The sequence below is a fragment of the Mustela nigripes genome, unplaced genomic scaffold, assembly GCF_022355385.1.
Source record: "Mustela nigripes isolate SB6536 unplaced genomic scaffold, MUSNIG.SB6536 HiC_scaffold_75, whole genome shotgun sequence".
Lineage (NCBI taxonomy): Eukaryota > Metazoa > Chordata > Mammalia > Carnivora > Mustelidae > Mustela > Mustela nigripes.
The window spans coordinates 3,243,431-3,271,272 of record NW_026739490.1 but is presented as its reverse complement, the minus strand read 5'-3'; the positions used below and the strand labels follow the sequence as shown (position 1 = coordinate 3,271,272).

Here is a 27,842-nt window from a genome sequence, read left to right as displayed (position 1 = left end):
AGCACTGGATGCTGAGACCCAAGCAGGCCGGGCGGTGGCTCCCTGCCCAGATCCTGCTCCATGGGCTGTATCTCAGCTGCGGACGTAGGCATCGGCCAACATGTCAACAGTGGCCACTTGAATTCCTGCACTCTGAGGACCACTTTGGAATCCAAGACCACAGGAATTTTAACATCTCAGCATGAATCTAATAAGCCTCCATAAAATTTATAATAGACTGACCAAATTTATAACAGCTTGACCAAAAAGCAATACTGGCCAAGATAGCCAAAAATGGAAAAAAACCACAAACACAAAAATTTGATTATTCTAGAATTTCAATATTAACATCCTTGTTCTTTATCATTTTAGAGATGACACTGTAAACTTCCAGTGCTAATACCCAGGCTGGGTACTATTTGCAGGCATCGACTTTCTAGTGGTCTGTTTCTAGAATATTAAGTGAACACTATCTAGAATATTAAGTGAACATTACCTAAAGTACCATCCAGGGTCGCCTGGCTGACTCAGTCAGTAGAGCATGCACCTCTCAATCTCAGGGTTATGAGTTCAAACCCCACAGTAGGTGCACAGCTTACCTTAAAAAAATACAACTGTTCTAGAATAACATTACATTATAGAAACTAATTAGTAAATCTTCACAGTGAAAATAAAATGTGCTTTAAAAGTCTACCAAATTGGAGTGGCCTGGATGGTTCAGTCTTTTAAGTGTCTGACTCTTGATTTCAGCTCAGGTCACGACCTCGGGGTCATGCTCTGCACTGGGCATGGAGCCTGCCTAAGATTCCCTCCTTCTCCCTCTACCTCACCCTCCTTTCTCTCTAAAAATAAAAAATAAAAAATTAAAAAATAAAAGTCTACCAAGTAAAACTCAAATGAAGTTGAGATGTTTTAGAGCTGTCGTGAAACCTGTAAATATGTCACTTTTCATGAATTAGCCATAGTGACCGACCCCCCCCCCCCCAAAAAAGGGGAAAAAATAAATGAAGACATCTGGACCCTCTTTGGGCAGGTCTCTCCTGGCCCCTGTGAATAGGTTCACATATACTGACCTCAAAGAGATGGGAGGAGGCAAAAAAAAAAAAAAAAAAAAAGATTTTCCCATCTCAGCATGTGATTTCTATCACTCTGTTCATTGTCACAGTCTACATAAGCCATTCACAGGCTTCTCTTTTTTTACATTATGAAACAATTTAATAAAGCTTTAAGTACTTTAACTAAGGATATTTAATACTCTCAAAGACAGTTTCAATCTGAGTTTTCCCATCATCCAAATCATCTCCTGAAAGACAGGAGTGAGGAATATGAAATCTTCTAATGCCACTAATGTGGCAATAATATCCAATTAATACATTATAAAACATTCTAAAGTATCAGTGCTAGGTCATTTTTAAATGTATGCTACACGCAAGATCTACTGGCTTCTCTTATTCTCGTTTACCACAACAGAATAGTACCAGGCACAACACTAATAACCACCTATGTTACTATTTCATCTAATCCTAACAAACTGAACAGACACAAACATTTTTATTCCCTCTTTGGAGTTGAGGCACCTGATACCCAGAAAGCTTAAGTAATTCCCCCAGGGATCTGGGTCACAGTAGCACCCAGAGCTGAGTCCAGACTCACACTCTGAACCACCTCCCTCAGCATCCTGCTTGAGGTCTTTAAAAGTAAGGACTTCTATATGGGTCTCACCTTAACTGCCATCAAGACAATTAAGTCACTTCCACTCCTCCTCATCCCTTCTATTTCCATTGTGAAAAGAACACACCCAGTCAGGGGCATGGAGAGGAGTCCCCAGGAAAGACAGCCACGCCCTGCAGCGGGCCTGGGACACGGGGAGGAGGCTGGGCCCAGGGGGTACCTTTTCTGCTATGCCGTTTTCCGTCGTGTAGATGGCCATGAGTTCGGTGTCTTCATTGTCCTGTTCCCCGCTGGACGTGGCACCTCCATTTATCACCACCTGCAGAGAAGCACTTCATTTATAGGCTGTTTCACGGCACATCGCTGCGCTGTGTGGTAACATTCTCCCCACACGCCTTTTATAATCTTCGTAACAGACCCAAGCCGTGTGTGTTCTGCCTACCAAATCGGCCGAGTTTCAGGTTTTCTTAAAAGAACCCCTGGACAAGTGTGCACCGCCTCAGCAACTGTGTGTGTTTCTGGCAGCGGCAAGCAGTGCACTGCAGGTCCTACAGGGGAGGCCGGAAATGGAGTGGCCCCAGAAAGCCCTGGGAGTGCCCCCTAACTCCCAGGAGGCGTAGTGGGGTGCCGGAGCCGCAGACTCTGGTGGGGGTCGGGGGAAAGCATCCTATGCTGCCTTGGTCAAGATCCCTTCCCAAGTCACCGCATGATGAGGATTCTGAGCGGCATCCCCCCGGGAGAAGCAACACACACTGCTCATAACCCAACGGGCTGACGTTTCACACTGTGGTTACTATACAAACTAGCTTGCCAGCACAGGCGCAGGCAGGCAGTAACGGGTGGCACTGGACGGGCGTCGGGGCTGTTCATGCTGACAAAATCTAGTTTCTGGGCCCTCAAAGTAAGGACCAGAATTCATCACCACCGTCACATGTGCCTGCCCTGATGAGGCAAATGGAGTCATCTTAGGTCTTGGAAGCCTGTAGCAATCTTAAAATATTTTTACTCTTTAGCCAAATGGCTCCATTTCTAGCGATCTATCTTGAAAAATTGGTACTGAAAAATAACTATGCAAGAATAGCAGCACAACTTTATTTTTAAAATATAGAGAAAAAAAGACAAAGTACATAAAAAGTTTAACATCTGGTATTGTAAAGTATATCAGAGAGAAATAAAAAATCAGTGATGGGGTAAAAGACGGTCCAGCGCAACGACTATAGGCCACAAAGGTCGGTATCAGTAGTTGGTAAATACCTGCAAATCAATAAAACAATCTACAGGAAATGGGCAACTGACAGGAATCTACAACTCACAGGAAAAAACTTAAATATCTAAATATTTAAATATTTAATAATTAAATTATTTAATTATTAAATATTTAATCTGATTAGCTGTCCAACCTCATTTAAAATTATAGAAATGAAATTTTTTAAATTTTCATTTTTTAACATAAACTAGGGGGATATTTTATTTTTTATTTTTTTAAAGATTTTATTTATTTATTTGACAGAGAGAAATCACAAGTAGGCAGAGAGGCAGGCAGAGAGGCAGGCAGAGAGAGAGGGGGAAGCAGGCTCCCCGCTGAGCAGAGAGCCAGATGCGGGACTCGATCCCAGGACCCTGAGATCATGACCTGAGCCGAAGGCAGTGGCTCAACCCACTGAGCCACCCAGGCGCCCCTAGGGGGATATTTTAAAAGATGAATCTGCTGTTGACCAGGGTGTAGGGAGAAAAGCTACTCTCAGTTATCAGAGAGATTACATTCTTGGTGGACTGGCCTTTCTGGAGGGTAAGTTAGCACCAGAACAAAATAGGCATCTTCTTGGACCCAGCAATTGCATTCACAGAAACTTATCCCTCCAGAAATATCCATGCAAATGATATGTGCATTCAAGACTGATGACTGATATTTAAAATGCTGAATCCCTGGAAACAACCTAAATGTTCAAAAAAGAAAAAAAAGACACTACAACCAATGGGAGAAAAATAAAGATAAACATTGTAAGATATAAGATACTGATTTCAAAAATAATGTGACTAGAAAGAAAAAGCCATTAAAAAAGAAAAAATAAACTAAGGTACTAACAAGGAAAGAACTCCAAAAAATATTGCTTCTTTAAAAAGTCACAAAATAGGGGTGCTGGGTGTCTCAGTGGGTTAAAGCCTCTGCTTTCCACTCAAGTCACGATCCCAGGGTCCTGGGATCAAGCCCCGCATCAGACTCTCTGCTCAGCAGGGAGCCTGCTTCCTCCTCTCTCTCTGCCTGCCTCTCTGCCTACTTGTGATCTGTCTGTCAAATAAATAAATAAAATCTTTTAAAAAAAAAAGTCACAAAATAGCCTAGAATTATCCTAATTATGCTTTTTAAAAAAATCTTAATAACCTCCCTGTTTTGAACAGTTGGGAAAGGATGTAGAAAGACTCCAAACCAATGATAGGAAGGCTACCCTAGGGACAAGGACTAATGATGGGCACACCTTTCATTTTTTATTCCCACTCCTCCTTTAACATTTGGGTCTTTTAGAATTGGCATGTATTTTTGAGTTATTTGTTTGCTGCCTTTTAAAAAAAAAATTTTTTTTTAATATTTTATTATGTTACATTAGTCACCATACAAGTACGTCATTAGTTTTTGTTAGTGATTCAAGATTCACTGTTTACGTATAACACCCAGTGCTCCATGCAATACAGGCCCTCCTTAATACCCAACCCTTTCTAAACAAACAATAAAAAAGATGTCCACCAAAGTATTAACTGTGGTTGTCTTTAATCAGTGGGGCCATTTTCATCTTTTTCCCTTTATGTATTCTGGAATTACCTATAATGAAGACAACTACTTTTTGGAATGGGGAAGAAATTATAACAACTAAAGATCTAGTAAGCAGCACAGCTTAGATTGAGGTGGTCCAAAGATATTTCAATCCCCCCTTTTTTAAATAGTTGAAAAAATCAGGCAGTGAAAAATTCAACTTCTTATACAGACTGATAACCTAAGCATTGAGGCTACTTTAAAGAATGCCAGAGATCTGCACTAACTAGTACGTGATTTTTACAGAGCAGAGTTTTCTTACGGCACCTTGAAGATTTATTTCTAGGACTACCTCTTAAGTCATGCAACAGCTTTTTTACACAAGTTACCTGGGTTTGGGACATTTGTTTGCCCGTAAAACCAGCTGCCAGCAAGAGAGACCTTCCCAGCCAAGTTCAAGTCTACAACAGGAAACACTAACATACTATCAGAGCCATTCTCCAAGTCCTATCACAGCAGTGCTCAGCCCACGGAGACGCCAAGATGTACACACACTCATGATGAACTCTCCTACTACAACAACGCTCAGTTACTAAATCATCAAAGAAACCCAGATGGGATTCAACGTCCTGTCCTGGCTAAAACCCCCTTCATCTGCACACATGGCCCACTGCCATGGAACAACTGCTCCGTGGGGACAGGGCTTCCTTCAAGGTGTTGAAAAGGTCTCAGAATTAGGCAGCAGTGATGGTTGCCCAACACTGAACGTGCTACATGTCACTGAATTGTTCGCTTTAAAGTGGTTAATTTTGCTAACCAATTGTGAGCATTTCACCTCAATGATTTTTTTAAATTCATATATCGGCATGAAACAGGAGATTTTGGCAGGATTTATCAATTCCCACGCCTTTTCGGACTTACTCCACACACACACACACACACACAATGAGGTAAGTACTATAAGATGCAAATGCTTCCCAGCCCAGGCAAAGACTCACATATTCATTTGACGAAAGGTCTGAACACCTGCAGTGCCCAGGCCATGAAGATACAGTCCTGGCATGCCACCACCACCCCCACCCCTGCCTCCAAGGGGTGCCACCTGCAACAGGTGCCAGGCTCAGGAATTCGGACTGGAGACAAGGGGCCCCCGTAGGGAGCTGCAAAGCAGGGGCAAGCAGAGGCTGGCCATGACAGGATGCCCCTGCAGACGGCTGCTCTGCTGGCGGCAGGCGAGTGGAAGGGCGAGGTGCAGTAAAGGGCTTGACAACGGGAACAGAGGCAGGCAAACCTTTAATGAAGCTGCTGCTGGGCACTCAAGACAGCAGTCTGGGCCAAGGTGTGAACAGCGCTCTGGGACAGGTAGTGTGGTTCGGGAGAGAGTAAGGATGTGGTCCTAATGCCCCTGGAGACTGCCGGGATGGGAGCACAGCATTGTGGCTGCTGGGTATGGGCGCCAGGCAGACACCACCACAGTCAGACGGGTAACACACTAGCCCTGCACTGAATGTCAGGGTCAGGGAGAAGGCACCCCAGCCACTGTCCAGTTCAATCGCCTGGGCCCTGGGCAGATGTGAGTCCTGGTCCCAAAGAGGCTGGTGCAGGCAGGGCCAGAGAAATCAACTGTTACAAGAGCAGTGTTTGTAAACCTATCAGAAAGGTGGCTGATTCCTGGAAATCACACAGGATGCTTACTTTCCCAGGCCAGTGCAGGATGTTTATTTAACTATAAAGAGGACTGACCTAAATCACCGTGATTTCTAACATTTTTCCACAGGTCAAGCCATGCCTGAGGACCTCAGAGTCCAACTTCCATCCCTATCAGCCTCCAGTTCCAGAGCTGCACCGCTGCCCTCCACCCTGGCGCCCTCACATCCTACTCCCAGCGCTCTGCCATGTCCTGGAAGGTGGGAGGTTCTGGAGCAAGCAGCAGATGAACGAAGTTTCTACTGAAGGGAGAGGAAGACCTGGCAACGGAGAGAAGTGAGGGGGACAGGAGGTGGGGATGCCCACAAGGGCGCCTGCCTGACCCGCCGCCTCCACTGTGTGTGCATGCAGGAAACGACCAAACATGACTGAAAAAATAAAACACTGCTTTGTTTTACTAATATGTTTCCTTTGGTTTACTAAATTAGCTATTCTGATACTTTAGGCTTTTTTCTAAATGTGAATTTTTTTAAAAATCAAATTTAAAATCCATTCTTCAGAAAAGCACAGATTTTTAAAAGGATTTAAAAAAAATTTCACATATTTGAATCTCTAAATATTACTTCAACTGGGAAATAAAACACAAGTTGGAAAGCCTCTTTAATGTAATAAAACACGTTTCCTTTTGTGTTATTCATAGCATGGCTGTAACACCGCATCTTGGCATCTTTCATCCTAGGAAACTGATCTAGTTTTTATTTTTAAAAAGGGGGAGGGGATTATTTTTGGGAACAGGATGTCCTTTCTCCCCACCAACCAAAACTATTTGAAACCAGACCTGATGGCTTTAAATTTTTCCGCTACACCAGTATTATAGAATCACTCCATCAGCTGTGAATCAAGCAGGTTTTCTCTGCCTGGGTTTGTTCCCAGTATGCAAGACTGAGGTGGTCTCTGTGTGGGACAGTGTGTCTATCACTCTGTAAACATGTCTTTCTTACTCAAGTATTTTATTTCTAGTAAACAAAGACAATAATGCTAATGTACTTGTTTCTAAACAGTAATCCTAAGACGGCCAAACGTATGGGAAGCAGGAGAGACAGGCGCAATAGAGGAGTGCAGTGCTGAGGGTCAGTGTCACAGCAATGTCCGTTTACACCGACAGCAAATGAGCCTGTGTTACTCACACAAAGTGGCAGTGAATGGCAGCTGAGGACACCTGCAAGTGGAAGGGGACAGGGACCTGGGAAACCTTGTGCCTCTGATCAGAGGTTCAGAGCTCAGTCCATCACCTGCTTGGGGTGTGGTATAAGTCACCTACCACTCTCACGTGTCCAATAATTAAGTGAGCTGTTTTCTACGTACTCACTTTGAAAGTAAAAATGAAGTACCCTAAATTAACTGTTTTCTACTCTTTTAATAAGAAGGTAGCATTATTCTTTCCCTCCTACACACACACACACACACACACACACACACACACACACACACGAGATTATTTCCTCTAGTATCCGTATCTATAATTAAAATGTCTTTAAAGAACAGCAGCATCAGGGAGCCTGTGTGGCTCAATCGGTGAGGCTTCTGACTCTTGATTTTGGCTCGGGTCATGATCTCAGAGTCACGGGATCAAGCTCCAAGTCGGGCTCCAGGCTGGGCATGGAACCTGCTTGGGATTCTCTCTTTCGCTCCTTCTGCCCCTACCCCCCACGCCCTGGCTCGCAGCACTTGCGCTCTCTAAAATAAAAAATTAAATAAATAAAAAGAACAGAGGTATCAATCAAGATTAGTGTTTCTCAGCCTTTTACCCAAACCCCTTTTAAAAGATTATAAAAGAACATAAAAAACCTCCCAACTACTTTCAATATTCTCTGAAACTTCAAAATTAACTACCATGAAAAAGAAATCAAAGGGAGTATTCTACAACACACACTAAGCCTCCAGAGCCTGTGGGTCTTAGATTAAGATACTCCAAAAGAGGGCGCCTGGGTGCCTCAGTGGGTTAAGCCGCTGCCTTCAGCTCAGGTCATGAGGGTCGTGGGATCGAGTCCCGCATCGGGCTCTCTGCTCAGCAGGGAGCATGCTTCCCTATCTCTCTCTCTCTGGCTGCCTCTCCATCTACTTGTGATTTCTGTCAAATTAATAAATAAAATCTTAAAAAAAAAAAAAAAAAGATACTCCAAAAGATATAGTTGCAACCCTGAAGTTGTCTGAGGCAACAAAGTCCCTTACCCTGTTTCCCCTGTTTCCTCAAATATGGCAGCCCCACGACACTCTTCAACAACCACTACTGCAGCCTCCTTCACTTGCACTCTCAGCTTCTTAGGGCAGCCTCTTCATTTCCTCAGCCCTCTCCAGAAGGCGCCTAGGGATGCAGTGGCCAGAGTACCCTAGGAGTTCCAGGTCCACTCCCCTCCCCCGCCCCCGGCCCTCAGCACGACTGTTCTTTGAGAGGAGTCAGAGGGGCATCACCTCTCCCTGGCTCCAGCCCCCATGCCGAAGCACTTTGTGGGCTGATGTGCCTGTCGGTGGCCCACGAAGAAAACTCCAGTGCTCCTCCTCCCACACAGCCCGTGACAATGGTGATGGGACAGCTGATGTTTGTGGGGCACAGATTCACACCAGTACTGGCACTCATCTCCTTTAAGGTCCCCTGCCTGCCTCTCTGTTGATCTCTGGTTTAGGGAACAGAGTGGAGATGCAGAAGATAAGTAGAACATTTATTCACTGCCTACCCTGTACATTATCTGAGGCTAATACGCATGATCTCATTTACTTCTCAAACATCCCAGACGCAGACAAGGAGGCTGTGACTACCAGTAGTGACAGGCACAGCTCTGGCTGGAGTGCCACCAGTTCCCCCTCCATCCCCTCAAACTGCTACGACAGTAACTTCTAATAGGTCTGTGGCATTTCTGATCTTTGGTACAGCTCAGCACAGACAAATGGGTTCGGGTGGGGAAGACAGACATTCACAAAGAACATGAACAGCCAAGGAACACAGGAAAAAAAGTACCCTCCCTCATGAAAATTCAAAACTAGTATGCTTTGCAATAAGTTTAACATACATTAGGCTAACATCTACTCTCGCAAACACTTGAGAAACAACCCAAGACCCCAGTGAAAGTGCAAAAGTTAGATCCACAATTTGCCATATGTCACACTACAAACAACTTTTTTTTAAATTTTTTTAAAAGATTTTATTTATTTATTTGACAGACAGAGATCACAAGTAGGCAGAGAGGCAGGCAGAGAGAGAGAGGAGGAAGCAGGCTCCCTGCTGAGCAGAGAGCCCGATGCGGGGCTCGATCCCAGGACCCTGGGATCATGACCTGAGCCGAAGGCAGAGGCTTTTAACCCACTGAGCCACCCAGGTGTTCCACAAATGGCGTTTTCAATGGCATCAATATGCCAGGTTAAAACATGAAGCTAAAGGGCTTTATAAAGCAGTGTGTGTGTGCATCCGACTTTTATAAAAGAACTCTCAAATATTTACTTCAAATCTCTAGAAAGAAATACGCAAAAACAGCATACTGTTTTTCTGGCTGATGGGACTCTAAATGATTTGTTTTCCCCTCCTTATGTCGCTCCATAGTTTCTAAATTTTCCAGAGTGAACATATTTCTCTTGTAAGTAAAGAACTTATACAAATAATGAAACAATGACAGAAAAGAAACCTATGTGCACTATAAGAAACAACAAGGAAAAGAAAACCACGGTTTTCTCGCTACTCCCATTTTATTCCAACACCACGTCTGTACCATAAAGCCTGGGGGAAAACGTGGATGCTTTAGAACAGGTACAATTAAAGGGGGTGGGGGAAACAAACACCGGGTAATTGGTGCCATGCAATTACCCAAGCCTATCATCCTCCCTCAAGTACTGCACCAAATCCTAACAGGAAAGGAGCCTTTTCTCCATCAGAATTACAGACTTAGATTACGGTAAAGAAATCCATCTGAAATACCTTACCTCTAACTGTTCAAGTCAGGGATCCTGCCTACCTAGCTTAGGTAAACACAGGGCAGGAGTGAATTGAGAATTTAGAGGTAAGGGGTTCAGGAGGTATAAACACCTCCAAGAAAAAGATATCTGAATGCAAAAGGCACAGGAATGACAGACAGGGCTTGGAAAGGAACATGGCCAGGGGGCAGGGAGACCAAAGACCCCAGCTGACATGAGGATCCAAAGAACCCAGTGGCCCCAGGGATGGCGCCGATGGTGGGAGGGCTTGATCAGGTGGGGAAGGGGAAGCCTGGGCAACTGCTTCTGTTGCACGCTCATCACATCTCGTAAAGCCTGGAGCACAAAGCAACCCTTAAATAAGAGCAGAATGGACAGGAGGTGCTTTAAGGCCCAGATTCTGTGGATTTGGCCACATGCAAAAGTAAAAGACAATCAGCTAAAATGCTCGTCGACTTTGTAAACCTCCTCTAGGAAGTGACTGCACCAACTCTGTTATTTTATCATCATTTATACCACATTGTCTGTGTCCTAACTACTAGGTGGTAATTTTTTTTATTATGAACATCTCTCATTTAAAACTACCAAAGCTCAGGGGCGCCTGAGTGGCTCAGTCGGTTGAACGTCCAGCTCCTGATTTCAGCTGTGTTTGTGGGGTCCTGAGACTGGGCCCAGTGTTGGGCGTGGAGCCCACCCGCTTAAGAATCTCTCTCCCTCTCCTTCTGCACCACCCCCAACTCATGAGCACATTCTCTCTCTCTCTCTCTCAAAAATGAGGTAAAGAAAGGAAGGAAAGGAAAAAAGAAAAACTACCAAACTCTATTTGAATTAAAAGCTGAAACACTAGGGGTGCCTGGATGGCTCAGTTGGTTAAGCGTCTGACTTCCACTGAGGTAGTGATCTCAGGGTCCTGGGATTGAGCCCCACGTGGAGCGCTGCATCCATGGAGAGTCCGCTTCTCTCTCCCCCTCTGCCCCTCCCCCATTCTCTCTCTCTCTCTCTCTCTCTTTCTCTCTCACGTGCGCATGCGTGCACTCTCAAATAATAAAAATTTTTTTTAAAAAGGCTGAAATACTAAATACTATCTGAAATTTCAAAACCAGAGCATAAAAATTGGTTTTTAATAGGGCACTTGGCAGGCTCAGTCAATGGAATATACAACTCTTATTCTCAGAGTTGTGAGTTCGAGCCCCACTTGGGTATAGATATTACTTAAAAATAAAAATCTTAAAAATTATTTAAAGATTTACTTTAGACAGAGATAGCACGAGCAGGGGAGAGGGACAGAGGGAGAGGGATAAGCAGACTTCCTGTTGAGTGGGGAGAGCCCCAGTAGAGGCTCGATCCCAGGACCCTGGGATCATGAGCTGAGCCAAAGGCAGACACTTAACCAACTGAGCCACCCACGTGCCCCTTTAAAATTAATCTTTAAGAACACAAATTCTAAAAAGAAAAAACAGAAAGAATCTCACACCATGCATCAAAATCATTTGTATCCCATCTTTCCAGTGTTTTTCCAGTGTTTTTACTTCAAAGCCTGTATCACGATATCCCCTTTCCTAAAAAATATTTTCTAACTGATAGACTTCGAACAGAAAAGACTGATTATCTTGGCTATTCAGTTTTGACCTGTTGAGCACATGCCCTCCCTTATCACGGCCACAACGCAATAGATTCAAGCTCTTATCCTGCACAAAGAGAGGAGTGAAACCAACCCTCTGGGAAACTGCAGCAAACTTCATTCTCCTCATCCTCTAACCATTCTCAGAATCACACACTGTTGATCCCAAGATCTAATTATTCTTCAGGAAGAGAACATTTCCCTATTATTACCATCTAACTGAGACCTTGGTGTTAAGATCTAACAACTCGAAGCCTACTTAGGAATGCACTAAAGAGACCCCACAGCCCCTGGCATTAAAGTCACAAGAACAAGGGTGTTTTCCAGGCTTCCGTGCTGTTTTTTAAAGAGAACTATTTGCACAAATCTTGTGCCTTTTCACTGCTAAGGACGAGCCTGTTCAAATCTGCCATCACGGGGTCAGGGGCTTAGAGGAGTCACAGTTACATAACATGATTTCTTCACTCACCCATGTCTGCCCAGCTCCCTTCTCTTGAAGAAAAAGCAAGGGGAGGGAAGGAAGTAAAGAGGACGGGACAGGAAAGAACGGGCACCTGTCTCCTGGCAGCGGTTTCCACAGCATGGCTGAGCTGCTGCTCCCCGACCCAGTACACCCAGCTGCATTGGGGATCTCTTTCGGCCTGCTATATTGTGACCTCCTTTCTCATCTCACAATCTATCACCTTCTCCACTCAAGGTTTAAACTTCCCTCCCTTCACCAATAGCTTGAAAAACAAGGACAATGTCTTTACCGATGCTGATAAAATCCCACAAATCAACGGCCAACAAGGAAGGCCCTCCATTTCTCTGGTTTGCTGGATTACAGAAGTGGTCAACGCTGGCACATGTATACAGGAAGAGAAAAATGCATTTGTAGTAACTACAGAAAGTGGGAGGAAGGAGACCCACCTATATTTTCTGATCCATTTCATAGCCTTCCAATTCAAAAATAGTTTTTCTCATTTAAATGCTTTACTGTATTTTCCACATTTCCTAATGTCAACAGGTATGACTTTTACAACCAGAGCTGGGGTTTTCATGTTTAAGTCTAATCATATGGAAGAATTTTCTAAAAGTTTCTCTCAAAGAGCTAAAATATTTCCAGGCTTATGCTTGGTTATAATCAAGGTCGCCAAACCAGGCCCCTCCAGGAGGACAGGGAAACTGGATGGACGTGTGTGCAGGAACAAGAGACCCGAACCAGGACCACCCCAACAAACCCAAACGTCAGAGAGCCTGCGTGTGACCGTCTTTTTTTTTTTTTTAAAGATTTTATTTATTTATTTGAGAGAGAAACAGTGAGAGAGAGCATGAGCAAGGAGAAGGTCAGAGAGCGAAGCAGACTCCCCATGGAGCTGGGAGCCTGATGCGGGACTCGATCCCGGGACTCCGGGATCATGACCTGAGCTGAAGGCAGTCGTCCAACCAACTGAGCCACCCAGGCGTCCCTTACAAGCCGCTTCCTACCTGGTGACTCAGAAGCGGTTTTCTGTGCTACAAGATGCCAACGCAACAGTGTTCAGCGTGGATTTCAGCTGGTCACGCCTGCAGTAACACAACAGGACCTGCACCCTGGCTGACAGAAGACAAGAGGAGGCAACAGATTTCCCAGGTGCCAAGGGATCAGAATTTCCCTGATCGGAAATGGACACAAAGCATCACAAAAGAGCACTCTAATTCAACTCCATGTTTGATCAATACCTCATCTCCCCACACCAACTTTAAAAGAAACAAACAAAAGCCCTGGTGATCCATGTGCTTATTTCATACTTCATTCCCTCAACACACCCCCAGGTGCCCAACCCCAGTGCCTCCAACCCTGACCTCATAGCCCACACCCAACCCAACACTAAATCTGGTCCCAGGTCACATCGACCTCTTTGCTCCTCTCAGAGCCACTTGGGCCTCACCCACCTGGTTTTCCTCCTAGATAGCCCCAAAGACCCCAATCCCCAGTTTCTCCACCCTGGCAGGTCTGCCAAACCCTGACCCAAATACCTTCTCATGGCCTCATTACCCCACTGGTGTCTGGGGTACAGCCTGCAACAACTCTCCCACAAACCATCAATCTACTCCGTCCGGCACAGGCCACGCCCTGGTAAATCCAGCAGCCCACCCTTACTCGCCGTCTACAAGGCTCACAATGCCTTTGTCACTGACTGTCCACACAGCTTTCTTGGTTTCCCTCCTGCCGCAGCAACTACTCCTTACCTACACCTTTGCTGACCCTCCTCCACCTCTACACCCTTCTAGGCCCTTGGACCTTCCCTTTCACCCCTAAGGACATTATCCCCCACGTGCTAACATTCCATTCCCCAGCTTTAAATACCCTCTCCCTCTGCTCACACCCAGTAAGTAGCTCCGACCCACACTGCTTCCCCCAAGCACCACAATCTCCAGCCCTGCTTTCTACCCAGGGTCCCGGCGGCCGGCTCCAAACTCCTTTACTGCCCCCAGCTCCCCACCCTGGCCTGCTCACCCGTCTGCCTCCCCACACCTCAGTACCTGGCCACTTCTTCCTGAGGCTCAAGTGAGATACCGGAAGCTGTCCTGGCCTGCCCTCTCGTACTTCCATCCCCCTCCAGTCTTTGGGTACCCTGGTCAGCTCTGATCCGTGGCCCGACTACTTCTCACAACGCCCACGAGCCAGAACCCTGGCTGGAGCCACTGTCAGCTCAGCCGCCCTGTGGCACTCAACTCCTGACTGGTCTGCTCCCTGCTCGGCAGCCACAGAGAAACTTAAAACTAGGCAGAGCAGGTCGCTCTGCTCAAAGCCCTCCAACAGCTTTTCCTCAGGGTCAGGAAAAGCCAAAATCCCTCCCAGGGCCACATGGCCTACATCTTCTCTATTGACCCCATCCTGCCCTCTGTCCAGCCACACCACCTCCTCACGGTTCCTCAGACATTACGGCCACAGCGGCCTTCACTCAGAGGGCATCTCCTCAGGGCAGCCTTTCCCGGCCAGCTGAACGTGCAACACTTCACCCCTAGCAGCTTCTATTCCACTTCCCGAGTTTATTGTTCCATTCATATTTACCTACATCTACACATCTGACCTATCTCTAGCATGTGCTGCCTATCTCGTGACCAGCGCGGAAGCTCTGTGAGGTCAGGGATTTTGGTCTAAATCCCTCCTGTTTCCCGGAGCCTTAAACCTGTGGGAAGCTCTCTCCCTATTTTTAAGGGATAAATCAATTAATGGCCTGTGGCTAAATGATCTTTATCTGACTTCACATTCTGCTCCTCGTGATCCCTCTTCTGTGATTTATTCTCTTCCCAGAATTTGTCACTGGCTGCCATTTGATGCTTCTGCTTCTTTGTCCATCTTCCACCTCCTCCCATTGTTGGAAGTCAAGGCCAAGAACGCAGGAACCACCCAGGCCCCCAGCGAACATGGGCTGCAGGCAAAGAGTCCCTTTCCCGCCTGCCTTCCCAGACCACAAGCCATTCTCACCTGGGCTGCCAGAGCCCCCGTGACCAGGATTCCTGTCTCCAGGCCCTTCCTCTCACAGCACCCATGGCAGGAATTCTCTACCCCGAAGATCAAGCAACTCGGCTGCAAGCATTCATCCCCGGCTGCCCACCTCCATTCTCTGTATTCTGACTGCACCAACCTCATGCCCAGAACAAGATACGGCCAGGCTGCTCCCTGTCTATTTCCCTCCTCTTGAGCTGCTTCACTGAGATGTTTTTCAGGACTTTGAGGCCATCTCCCCTGAGAATCTCTTGACAGGCCAAGCCCACCCCCATAAACATGGCTGGGCAGGGGTCCTTCCAGGGTGCTCACGCAGCACCCCAGACTGAACTCAAACTCTGACACTTAGGGTTTGATTGCAGACTTGCCTTAGGGAACCTTCAAAACTTCAGCCAGCTGTGAACTTGGCACTGAAATGCCGACGTGCTGAAACCTGCTGTACTACAAGTGGGACTCTGCCAACACGAAGTTCAGGCTATTAACTTGGTGTCCCCTGCACAGCCCTCCGAGTTCAGATGACACAGAGCTCTCCACACCCAACTGCAGACCTTCTCCTGCAGTCCTTCCTGGCCTGTGTCCTTAGGGCAGGACAGTTCTTCAAGACTATTCACTGTTTTTCTGGTTCTAATTTCTCTCCATGTGGCATTCACTTGTATTACACATTTCCTACTTGCCTTTAAAAGCACACAAATTTGCCTAACAAGATTCCCGTGGGATAAGGAGAGCTTTTATTATGTTTCTCTTACTTAATATCAACTCTGATCACATGATCTAACTTCTGTAAGAAGTTGCAAAGCTCCTGCTCTTACTGTGACCTATTCATTATTCCTTTACTAAATAAGGATTTACTCTTTTTCTCTTTAAAGTATTGTCATGCACCTTTGTTTTACTTTGTGTAAAGAAATTCTAATTCCTAGGGTGCCTGGGTGGTTCTGTGGGTTAAGCATCAAACTCTTGATTTTGGCCCAGGTTATGATCTCAGAGTCATGAGATCGAGTCCTGTGTCAGGCTCGGCGCTGGGCATGGGGCCTGCTTAAGATTCCCCCCTCCGGCCGCCCTTGCTCACGCATGCATGTGCTCTCTAAAAAAAATTGAAATATAAAGAAACTGATTCCCGGGACGCCTGGGTGGCTCAGTTGGTTAAGCAGCTGCCTTCGGCTCAGGTCATGATCTCAGCATCCTGGGATCGAGTCCCACACACATCGGGCTCCTTGCTCGGCGGGGAGCCTGCTTCTCCCTCTGCCTCTGCCTGCCATTCTGTCTGCCTGTGCTCGCTCTCTCCCCCTCTCTCTCTGATAAATAAATAAAATCTTAAAAAAAAAAAAAAAAAGAAACTGATTCCCATTCCATGTGAGTTTCCAAAAAAAAAAAAAAAAATCAGCTCTTGCCACATCTGAGGAAATTCTTATCCAACACAATGCAAAACCACAGCAACAGAAGCTGGGAGACCTGTCCGGGTGGCAGGAGAGGGAAGAAAATCTCAGAAGAAACACTCAGAAGGGGATTTTACACCAAACAGAAAACAGAACAACTGGAGAATTATTTTAAAATAAGTACATTAGGGTCCTCGGTGATTTAAATGAAGAATCATTTTTAAACAACACAAACATATATACACAAGAAATTAACAACCAAAAACAGGCAGGAATGGAAACAGAAATCTCAGAAATAAAAACTACAAAACCTGAAACAAAAATTTAACATAAACACACGACTATCCACAAGGAATTAGTAAACTGTAAAATAACACTAGGGAAACCAATCAGAAGTTAACACTAGCAAAAGACAGCCAAACCACGAGAAAGTAGTTAAAGAGAAACACAGACTGGAAAACTGTAGTGTGTAATTAACAGATGTTCACCCAATAGTTGAGAGCAAAATACAGTTATTTTCAGATATACAAAGACAAAGGTAGCGACCATTCACAGAACCTCAGTGTTTTTGTTTGGTTTGTTTAATGAAAAGTGATCAAAGAGGGAGGAAGAGGAAAACCAACAACAGGGAATAAATATGAAAAAAGATAGATATGCTGTGGATTTAACTATCTGTAGAGTATCACAATTTGAAAATGAAAACAAGGGGCGCCTGGGTGGCTCAGTGGGTAAAAGCCTCTGCCTTCAGCTCGGGTCATGATCTCAGGGTCCTGGGATCGAGCCCCGCATCGGGCTCTCTGCTCCGTGGGGAAACTGCTTCCTCCTCTCTCTGCCTGCCTCTGCCTACTTGTGATCTCTGTCTGTCAAATAAATAAATAAAAATCTTAAAAAAATAAAAATAAAAATAAAATGAAAACAAGTCAACCTAAAACTCTCTGCCATAGTGACAGGGCAGGTGGGAGGGAAAGGCAAGCTCAAGTTCATGTCTCTCAAGTAGAGGGTGAGGGTGAACCGTGTGCTGAGCTCTCAGGCAGCAGGAGAGACAAATCAACACCCAGGCACAAATATTCCTTTTCATTTTTCAAAGACGATCTAATTTAAACTTGGAAAACCACCTTGCCTCTTCCTCTAGAAAACTTGTCAACCCTAAGCCTTCAACACAACAGAGAATCAGTTTTTCTTAACAGTTTAAATTTAAATTTTTAAATTTTAAACAGTTTAAATTTTAAATTTTAAACAATTTAAATTTAAAATTTTTAAAAGTTTAAAAATTTCACTTTGGGGGTGCCTGGGTGGCTCAGTGGATTAAGCCGCTGCCTTCGGCTCAGGTCATGATCTCAGTGTCCTGGGATCGAGCCCCGCATCGGGCCCTCTGCTCAGCAGGGAGCCTGCTTCCCCCTCTGTCTCTGCCTGCCTCTGCCTACTTGTGATCTCTCTCTCTGTCAAATAAAATAAATTAAAAAATCTTAAAAAAAAAAAAAAATCCCACGTCCTCCCTCTATGCATTTTAAAAATTTCACTTTGTAGGGACAAAGAAAACAGTGATGTTGGTTGTAAAATCAGGGACATCTTTCTGGGAATTAATAGGATAAAAATCAAAATATGAATGCCAGTCAAGTCAATCAATGTACTTAAGGATACGTGTTCACATCCTTCTTACTGGGTAATGCCACAGTAAGGCCAATTCCAGGACCATGCTTTCAGGAATTCTAGAATGATGTTCTTGCCCTTAACCTCATGAACTTACTAAGAGAAAAATACTTGGAAGCAAGTTCTCACTAAAGAGCTTTTTCCTTTTTTGAACCAACACTTCAGGTAAAACTTTATACACATCAAATCATAATCCTACATCTGGAAAAGTATTAGCACTGAATTAATGAATGTGCGTAAGCAGCCTTCTCTAACTGGTAACACCTCTTCAGCTAAAACTGCATCTGGGATACTGCCGCCATGATACAAAGCAAGACTTCTGGCTTTGGTTGGTCATTCAGTCATTCTCTACCCTGCAAATGTGAGTGTGAAGCTGGGTCTTAGGTTATTTCATTGGAACACATTTTGGGAGCCAGAATGCAGCTTTCAGCACCCTCCAGCACACAGTAAGCACTGGGCAGGGTGGTTTTATGATGTTCACAGCCACACATGCTTCCTTCCCAGAGTTAATCCCATCAGGTGACTCCAACACACAGCACGGCCAAAGCCACAGTCACCCAAGAGGGTTCCCAAAGACCATCTCACGTGCAAAGCCTTCAGTTTTTGAATGCCTTAACCTCCACTGAAAACAGGAGTATTACAGCTAATCCTATGTTGATTCAATATGGAAACAACTGGAGAGTGAGTCAAGGGGAGAGAGAGAAGGGAAGAGTTACCGGAAGAGTGAAGAAAGCAGGATGCTTCGCTTCATCTTCATATTTGCCTTCAGTTGAACTTCCAGCCTCCATGGATTTGGACGTAGTGTTCTTACCGATACCCATCATCAAGAAAAAATGAGCAGTTCAGCCTCTGGACTGCAGGGGCTGGAAGAGAAGGCTTGTGCAGGCAAGGCGCCCAGGGTCTGAGCTGGCTCTTCCGGTGCCTGGAGGGCCCGATGCTCAGGCAGAGAGGAGCTCCACAAGCGCCGCCATCTCTCAGCACCTAGAGAGAGAGAGAGGACGCAGCCAAATCACCACAGGCGCGTCAAGGGCACAGGACACACATTCTCTGTGTGTCCTAGAGAGAAATATAGTGTATGTTACATCCAAACAGGAAAAAAAGCACATCACTTAATCACACTTTTCACGTCCCCACAATCTTCAGGGAGCCCTGCAGATTCTGAACCACCCCCTTGAGAGGAGGACCATTGAACTGGGCCAGCAATACCCAAGTCCAAGGGTGAGAAGGCTACATGGGGATCTCTCTGACACATATGATGGTACAGCTCTCACAGCCCAGCACTCTCCAGCAGAAACCACTGCAGGGATGAAAATGCCCTGTCCAACCCAATTGTCTCTTCCCACAGGGCTGTTGGAGAAACTAAAAACAAAACAAAACAAAACAAAAACAAAAGCAAACCCCCCCCCTTTTTAAAAAGATTTTATTTATTCATTCAACAGAGATAACAAGCAGGCAGAGAGGTAGACAGAGAGAAGGGGGGAAGCAGGCTCCCCGCGAGCAGAGAGCTCGATGTGGGGTTCAATCCCAGGACCCTGGAATCATGACCCAAGCTAAAAGCAGAGACTTTAACCCACTGAGCCACCCAGGCACCCTAAGAAACTCAATTTTTACTTGTATTTAATTTTAATCAATTTGAATTTAAATAGTCATATGTGACTAGGGTTGACCATACTAGACAGTGAGTGCAGTTATAGCTTAATCCAGTATGACTGCATGGAGATCCAAGTTCTGAATTCCCCTATAGATGCCTAACTAAAGGCAGGGGGAGACACTCATAAGCATTTAAATAAAAAAAAAAAAAAAAAAAAAAGGAGATGAAACCAATCTAGGATTAAATGACCGCACAACATTCTAGGAACGCCTCAAGATGACCTTTAAATGGGCTAGAAGAATGCCATACAAAACACCAAGCCCACACATTCCTATCAATCAAATAAACAGCATAAACCTAAGGAAGAAATCAAGAAAAAAAAATAAAAAGGAAGGGAGGTAAAATGGCAAGAGATAAGGAAGGAAGGGGAAGGAGAGCATGATGGATCCGGAATGCTCAGAGAAACGTGGGTGGATGGGGAAAAGTGCAACGCTCCAGGCTAAGAGAAAAATCTAGGCAAAATTCAAGTGTAAGAAATTACTAAACAATTCTATGCAGCCAAGTTTCAGGGTAGAAGAAAAGTAAAAACTCAATTTCAAACAAAGTATGACTTGGACAATAAAAGAGATCCACCCAAAAATTAACAAGCATTTGGGGAATTTCAGCTTCAAAAAATGAGAGGACACAAAGGATCCCTACAAGGGTTGGCACATGGTCAATAAAACCTGCCTAAGTATGCCCCAAGTTTTATTTAAAAAAACACACATACACGAGCAGGTAGGGGTGAGAGGGGACAGAGCATTCATTAAAATGATGTCAGACTCCACGCCAGTGAATGTGCCACTGAGGGTGAATAACCCAGCCAAGCTGTGCGGCAACTCTGAAGACACACCAATGCCAAGTTTAGAAATACAAGGAGGAAATCTGTTCGAGGAACTCTGTTAGAGACTCTTTCATTCAACAATGACTGGATGAGCCAGGGGAGAAACTGAAATACAGACAAAAAAGAAAAGAGAAGGAATTATACAAAAATTTGGGAGTTCAGTGGGAAGAACACAAAAAGAAAAAAATAAAAGAAACAGTTGCCAGAACATCATGCTGCCTCAAGTAGAAGAGAATCAAGCGCACACATCAAACTGGTTAGAGGGGCTCTTCTGATTAAATGTTTGCACATACACATCGCCTTATTGTATCCATGTCTGTTGAACGCAGGAGCCCTCAACCAGGAGTGGTGTTCCCTCCAGGGGACGTCTGGCAATGTCTGAAGACCCTCCTGGTCATCAGACCAGGGGAAAGCTACTAGTATCTAACAGGAAGAGGCCAGGAGTGCTGTGAAACATCCTACAGTGCCTGGAGCAGATTCCATAATAAAGAACTACCTGGCCCCAAATGTGAATAGTACCAAGGCTGAGAAACCCTGGTTTAAATACATCTCCCTCCTCCCCAAAATGACACCCCAGTGTGCCATCTGAATCCTAAGCACAGAACAAGGGATATGTGTTCCAGATTGGGAAGCAGGGACATGGATGTCATCAGATAGAGAAAACTCCCTAAAGGAGTAAATCTGTGTGACTTACTGCAATTCTGTGACTTTTTAAAAATAGTTTTCCCGGGGTGCCTGGGTGGCTCAGTGGATTAAAGCCTCTGCCTTTGGCTCAGGTCATGATCCCAGGGTCCTGGGATCGAGCCCCATATCAGGTTCTCTGCTCAGCAGGGAGCCTGCTTCCTCCTCTCTCTGCCTGCCTCCTTCTGCCTACTTGTGATCTCTGTCAAATAAATAAGAATCTTAAAAAAAATAAAAATAAAAATAAAATAGCTTTCCCTTTACAATAATGGGGATGAGTGGGGCATTTCTGTTTTCTGCTGCTCATGGGGAATATGGGGACCCATGTTACTATGTAGTAAATACATAATACATAAAAGTGGGGATTTTCTGTCCTCGGAGGGGAAGTTATGGCTACTGCTTAGAAAACCCTAAAGGCTCTACCTGCAGCCCTAACAGAGATTTCACTCCGAATTAACCTTTTCTCATGTTCTCACTTAAAGTGTTTTATGACAATTCAAAAACAACACAACACAAAGAACTCCTTGCAAAGGCAAAGTTTGCAGAGAGGCAGGAAAATGATAGAATGGGTAACAAAACCTTGGCAAACCCCAATCCCCTGAACAGAGCTCCCGAAGAGGACTAAGGATATAGAAGAGGCTCTTGAGACATAAAATTCTCATCCTGAAAGACTCTACTTGGCAGTGCCACCAGCAACAAATCAGTCCATCTCACCCACATTCAGGAACGCTACTACAAAGCTGCAACAGTGGAGAATTTTTCAGATTTTTGGGAGGTGCTGACTCATGAGTTTTTCATGTTTTCTAGCAAGTACAGAGACTCTTGTGGTTTATCTCCTGCCCTCTGCCTCTAGTGTTTACAAATCTTTATTTTTATAAGGCTATTAATCCTTTAATTCTGTTCTATTGATTCTAAATATCTTAACCCAGCTTTTTGTGTGTTCATGAATTTCGTGGATGATCTTCTAGAATTATTCTTATGTTTCTTATGTTTATAATCGAATCGTATCCATCTTCTATACATCATGACTTCACTACTTCCACCCATCAGTTTCCCATGAGCTAAAACAACAGCAAAAAACACATACAGCAGGGCTCTGAACATACCTGAAGTAGCCCAGACAGACCTGTACCCTAACGGCCAGAAGCTTAGGTTTCCCTGAAGATGGGACAAGCAAAGAGGACAGTGAACCACTGAAAGGTTTTTTTACAAGACTACATGCTATAGTTATACGAAGCATCAAATGAGCCCTTGGCTCCACATGCAGCCATGGCCATCAGGGAACCAGCAGACCAAGCGGAGCTCTCAAACCCAAGTTAACCTTAGGGAAAAGGTAGAGTCTTTTAAGATCGATTTTTAAAAAATTAATTAATTAATTTATTTATGTATTCATTTATTTGGATAGAGTCTTTTAAGATCGATTTTATTTATTTATTTATTTATTTGTTTATGAGCGAGAATGAAAAAGAGCACAAGCAGGGGGAGTAGCAGGCAGAGGGAGGAGGAGAAGCAGGCCTCTTGCAGGACTCGATCCCAGAATCCCAGGATCGTGACCTGAGCTGAAGGCAGACGCTTAATGACTGAGCCAACCAGGTGCTCCAGGATAGGGCTTTTTAATGTAGAATGTATTTACTCTCCTGGGTGAATTGCATCTTCATGCTCATTTCAGACCTGATCATCCCTGCAGCAGCCAACCTTCCCCACTGCCCCCATGACCAGGAACAAAAGGGGACAATTCCACTGTGGCAAGACCACTTTTCATCAAGCAGTCTGTATTTCTTGTTTGTTTGTTTGTTTTTTTTTTTAAAGATTTTATTACTTATTTGACACAGAGAGAGAGCGTGAGCGAGCGAGCGCACAAGAAGCAGGGGGAGTAGCAGACAGAGGGAGAGGGAGAAGCAGGCTCCCCACAGAGCAGGGGGAGCCAGATGTGTGACTCAATCCCAGGATCATGACCCGAGCAGAAGGCAGTCCTGTAACCAACTGAGTCGCCCTGGCGCCCCAAGCACTGTGTTTCTCCACTGAGTGTTTAACTGGCCCTCATGAGCTCTACTGGGACCTAGCCCCGGCCTTTGCGATCTCTTACAGGGCAGAACTCTTTGGCGCACCATGAAGACAGGGGGCCAAGTGCGTAAAAGAGGGGATGTATCCAAGCAAAGCGCAAGGCAGTGATGCTCTCTCTGACAGAGGCTTCGGGGCAGAGGGGCGCCAAGACTCGGAAGGAGGGGATACGCTTTACTGGGTTAAGACACAGACGGGGAAAGAAGGGGAGGAGACAGGGAACACTGAGCACAGAAATGTATCCTCGGAAGTCCCCACGTGACAGCATTCCACAGCCAAGTCCTGGAGCATTAGAAAGACAGCCTCAAGGCCAGAACCCACGCACCAACCTGAGATCAGAGTGCTTCGTCCACACAGGCTCAACTTGAGTGGGGGAAATGCCAAGGCCCAGACAGAGAAAAAAGGTGTGGGTGGAATTTAGGGTCTGGTTTAGTGTTTGTTAAAAGAAAAGGCAAAATCTCCCAGGGAATCTTAAACTGGGGAAGGTCTGCATGCCCCCAGTCCGTCTGTCACCTCAGAATGACAGCAAGGCTGCGGGGTCACCGTGGCACCTACTGGGAAGCCTGGCCCCACTGTGCTGTCATCTCCATCTCTCGAGTCCTCAGGTGCTGGGTCCTCCACCAGCTTCTCGGACTCCTGCATGAGCCCCACCTCCAAAACAAACTCCCTTTCCCTCATCCTCTGGCTGCCACGTCACTGTGGCACAGGGGAGCCACGAGGCCAGCTCTGCCCAGCTGGACCACCAGGGTGGTCAGGACAAGGGGCAACAGCCATCGCCTGACCCCCAGCTCCCGGGGCCAGACTTGGCAGCTGTACTGAAGGCTCCCCAGCCTTTGTGGGATAAATAAATGGTTTAAAAAATAATAATAAAGCTACCTGATACAATGTAACATTCATTCTTGCTTAATACTTCTCCGAAATTGGGTAAGGAAATCAAGAGCCAACATCAAGCCCATCTGTGACACACCAGATGCGCTGATGTCAGGGATAAGCCAGGGTGTCGACACCACCGCGGTGTTGCTTGGCTGACAGAGGAAGAGGAAGGAAGTATTTGAAAGGAAAAGACCAAATGAGAACCACAACCAAGAGATGAGAAAATCTGAGAGAACCTGCTGGTTGATTAGGAGTGTGTTTGTTTACTACCTTACAAACAAGGGCATTCAAAATAGCCCACATAACCTTAAAAAAATAAAAAGAAAAAGGACCCAAGGCTCTTTTAGGTTTGCTACTGAGTTTCCTACTCAGCTAATGAACCTAAAGCGTTCCCCTAACGCCAGCAGCAAGCATCTGGTTGTGTGCTGCCTTGCCTGGTTGTGCAGGGTCCCCAGCTGAGAGCGGTTTTCACCTTTTTTCAGGTGGTAAACAGCAACAAGGAAGAACATGTGACAGGATTATCTGGGCCACAAAACCTGAGACACCTACAGAAAAGTTTACCCACCCGTGAAGATAAGAGGATGTATCTTACTTACTTACATCTTACTGTGTAAGATGACAATAACAGCATCACTTAGGTTTTATCAAAATTGGGCATGACCTTTATGAATAAAACAGGGCTACAAAACAGATTTAAATAATCAGAGAAATAGACCAGATCCCAGAATAAGAATGCTTCTATAAGTATGTACATTTTCTGATATTCATAATGCATATAAATTTTATGAAAATCAATTAATATCCCAAAAGGAGAGAAAGGGGGCTTGCTAAAATTCTTGTGGAAGGATAAGCAAAAATAGCCACAAATATCTGAAAAAAGAGTAAGAATGTGTTCTATCAGATAGGAACCCTAACATAAAGTTGTAATAAATAGAGTTCACAAAGGCAGAAAAATAGACAAGAGGAAACCTAAAAACTGAGAAATATAGAATATGGAAGCACTTTAAATCATAAGGAAAAGTACGGATTTTTCAATACAACATGCCAAAACAACCAGGGCAATACTAGGTAATAAAATCCAGAAAATGTTTAAGTCCTAAGGCTAGTGCAAAAGAGGGAGGGCCGGAGGGAGGAAGGACCACTAATGGTTATGTAACATTATGGCAGAGGACTCCTTTCTTAGCATACTATGTCGTGATTAGGCAATATGAGATTTTTTTAGGTTTCTGTATGGAGAAAAGAAAATCACAAAGTTAAAAAGCAAAATATGATCTATATAAGATCATGTGTTCGTATCTTTACTATTTGAAGAGCTCTTATAAATACACAGGAAATAAAAGTCCTTAATATAAAAATGGACAGAACAGGGGCACCTGGGTGGTTTAGTCAGGTAAACATCTGCCCTTGGCTCAGGTCATGATCCCAGGGCCCTTGGATCTGAGTCCCCCATCAGGCCCCCTGCTCAGTGGGAAGCCTGACTCTCCCTCTCCTGCTGCTCCTCCCCCTACTGCTTCCTTCTCTCTCTCTGGCAAATAAATAAAAAATATTTTTTAAAAATGGACAAAATATGAGCTTCTTATCTTCAATCCCCCTCAAATAAAAGCAGCAAAATAAATGTTCCATCCTTGTTTAAAATCAAATCAAAGTATACTGAAATGAGGTACCTTTTTATTAACCTATGTGGGTTATTTTTAATGCCCTTATTGGTAAGGTAGTGAACAAATACACAAACTCACACTCCTAATGAAAAATAAATTTGCTAATGAGTAGAGAGTTGGGCTATATGTATCTGAAGATGTATACTCATGTTTACTTCTAATATTTGTTAATTAGGACAGAAAAATTTAGCTCCAAAATCATGCATGTTAGCAATATTAATAAAACCAAAAATTGGGGCACCTGGGCAGCTCAGTAGATTAAGCCTCTGCCTTTGGCTCAGGTCATGGTCTCAGGGTCCTGGGATCAAGACCCATATCGGGCTCTCTGCTGGGCAGGGAGCCTGCTTCCCCCTCTCCCTCTGCCTGCCTTTCTGCCTACTTGTAAACTCTCTCTCTGTGTCAAATAAATAAAAACAAAACAAAACAAATCCAAATTATCAGGAAAAATCTAATATCCAACACTAGGGAATTGAATGACAAAATTATGGTATGTTCCTGCAAAGGAATACCATGTAGACATTAAAAAGATGACATAGAAATATCTACTGACATGGGAAGATGTTCACCCAATATTATGTAAGAAAAAAAAAACAGTATGTACAACACTATGCTAAGTGAAGTAAGCCAGTCATGGAAGGACAAATACCGCACGATTGCATTTATAGGAGGTATCTAAAATAGTCAAATTCACAGAGGCAGAGAATATAATCAAGGTTGCCAGGGACTTGGGGGGGTGCCACTCAACATGTGTAAAGTTTATTATGCAAGGTAAATTCTAGGGATCTGCTGTAGAACACTGCACAGTTAACAAGACATTTAAAGGTTTGTTAAGAGGATAGATCTTAGGCTGAAAGTTCTTGTGCATGTGCATTTTCTGATACACGACAATAATAATGAAACACAACAATAATAAAAGAAGGTACCAATTTTTTAAAAATCAGATAATAAATAAAAAGAATTAAAGGCAATTCATACAGGGATAAAAACAGATACAGAACTAACCTAACCACTGTGTGATATTAAGTGTGCACACACACACATACACACCAAAGTGTTAACCAAAATGCTGATTAATGGATGGCAAAGGGCTTAAGTCTCCGTATTTTCTAAAGCTATTTACTGGACAGTGAAAGGCGCGCCCCCTTCTCCCTGAAGAGCCTGATGATGTCCACAGCAGCACTTGGTTCTACCCCTCTGCTGAGAATCAAATTGAAAGACATGGTCAGTTCCCCTCAACAAGGTCACACAAAGAAGTCTGGTCCCTTCCGTTGAGTGGTCAGGACACAGCCTTGGAGTGACAAGACACATGGAACAAAGCTCTTGGGTTTCGAGTTGTAAAATAACTTCTATTGTCAGAAGAGAAATGGAGAAAAGCAAAGGTTTTGTAAATTACGCTCAGCTGGGAAAGGGGGGGAACAGGCAACAAAAGAGGTGTACCAATAACCAAGGCTGCCCCCAAAGAAATCATCCTCAACTTTGATTTCATGTTGAAACCACCTAAGAATTTTAAACATACTACTGTTGGGTCCCCTGCCCACTGAACCTGATCAAGTAGGTCTACGGAGCCTGAGCATCTAGTTTACAAAACTTTCCTACAGCCAGGATTAAAAATCACCACCTTAAAGCAAGCAGGAAAATATTACAGTCTCATTAAAAAATATTTCTTTTTCAACCTCAAAATAAATCTAAGCCTGCCAGAGCAGAAAAACGGTAATTTGGCAAATGCTGCTATGAGCCAACAGGGAAGTAAAATATTTAAACTTTAATTGGAAGTTTAACAAACTTCCAATACCCCAGGGATTGAACCAGCTCTCCAGCCACCAATAATCATGAACAAATACAGAATAAAAGCTTTGAATTAGCACTTCTTTGATCAGCTTTTCAGCCAGTGATCATTTCTTTTGCACTTTATTTTTTTCTTAATCTGACAATTTCTCTGCTGTCCAGGAATGGGTCAACTTCCTGCT

The 27,842-nt window shown here is 44.5% G+C and overlaps 1 protein-coding gene across 11 annotated transcripts in view; it reads right to left on the bottom strand.

Annotated features, from left to right (window-relative positions):
• The window catches only part of LOC132008155 (solute carrier family 23 member 2), a 131,451-nt gene that overhangs the window by 53,898 nt on the left and 49,711 nt on the right, over positions 1-27,842 (bottom strand). For all 11 annotated transcript variants that reach the window (XM_059386559.1, XM_059386557.1, XM_059386560.1 and 8 more), the window contains 2 exons: positions 18,845-19,109; positions 1,871-1,969 (listed from right to left, as the gene is read on the bottom strand). In XM_059386559.1, the coding sequence (XP_059242542.1) occupies positions 1,871-1,969; positions 18,845-18,952 (207 nt within the window). In that variant the 5' untranslated portion in view covers positions 18,953-19,109. The remainder of the gene's footprint in view (positions 1-1,870; positions 1,970-18,844; positions 19,110-27,842) is intronic.